The sequence below is a fragment of the Helobdella robusta genome (genome assembly GCF_000326865.2).
Source record: "Helobdella robusta unplaced genomic scaffold HELROscaffold_1873, whole genome shotgun sequence".
NCBI classification, from domain to species: Eukaryota; Metazoa; Annelida; class Clitellata; order Rhynchobdellida; family Glossiphoniidae; genus Helobdella; species Helobdella robusta.
This window is the reverse complement of record NW_008704023.1, coordinates 1,939-3,039: the sequence shown is the minus strand read 5'-3', so window position 1 is coordinate 3,039 and position 1,101 is coordinate 1,939. Positions and strand designations below refer to the sequence as shown.

Here is a 1,101-nt window from a genome sequence, read left to right as displayed (position 1 = left end):
AAGTTGAGCAAAGATATTGAATTCGATTGAAAATGTTAAATAAGGCTACCAAATAAACACTCAACTATTTACCAACACCACAATCATCATCAGCACCACAATCATCATCATCATTGTCATCATCAACACCACAATCATCATCAACAACACCGCAATCATCATCATCATCACGACTAACTTTTTTCTTACCCTTGACAGGCATCAACAGACCCATGCCCGCCAGTCTCTCGCTATAACTTCTCCTATTTTGTGAATTTTGATCATCGTGTCCTTGAACTTTGCCGCTAAGGTCACAGAGGTCACGCAGGCCACCTCTTTCAAAGTTAACATGAATGTCAAGGGCGGATTTGTGGGGGTCGTAGAGAGTTCTGGGCCTCAAAAATTCGCCGCTATTCATACTGTAAGACCCAATGCTCCGACGTTCTCGCATTCGATTTAATGCCCAATTTTCGTGGAGTAAAAATGCGTTTTTTGGTGTTTTCGCGGAAATATTTTTGGCGGGAATGGTTTTTGCGAAGACGTTTTTGGCGGAAAAGTTTGGATCGTCAAAAAATTGAGGGTGCATTTGTTGCAGTGTGTAGGATTTTGAGTTTGGAAGTGGATCAAGCAACGAGGTAGTTATGCTGTTGCTGTTGTTGTTGTTGTTGTTGTTGCTGTTGTTGTTGTTGTTGTTGCTGTTGTTGTTGTTGTTGCTGCTGCTGCTGAAGTTTTTGGAACTCTTCTTGCAGATCTGATGATGACTTGAATGGAGAGGTTGGTGGTGGTTGAAAAAACTAAATCTGAATTTTGGGGTAGTTGAATTGACATCCTCATCGTCGTCGTCATTGTCGTCGTCGTCATTATTGTTGTTGTTGTTGTTGTTGTTGCAGTAGATACTGAAACTGCTCCTATTGTTACGTCTTTTGATGTTGTTGTTGTTGTTTAAAAACGCCACAAGATTATTATTGTTGTTTAGGTTGTTGTTGTTGTTGTTGTTGTTGTTTATTAGCGTGGTGATGTTGTTCGTTGACGCTCGCCTAATTATCATCTCTAACTCATCTTCGTCAGAGGCCATCTTGCTTTTTGCGATGATAATGATGATGATGGTGGTGGTGATGATAA

General features: G+C 40.6%; 1 protein-coding gene across 1 annotated transcript; it reads right to left on the bottom strand.

The window, feature by feature from the left end:
* Positions 1–178: 178 nt before the first annotated feature.
* Positions 179–1,054, bottom strand: HELRODRAFT_184666 (hypothetical protein; the record flags this gene model as incomplete). The annotated part of the gene is made up of 1 exon (XM_009016593.1): positions 179–1,054. A coding segment is annotated over one exon (876 nt), but the record flags the coding sequence as incomplete, so codon positions are not given.
* Positions 1,055–1,101: the final 47 nt, after the last annotated feature.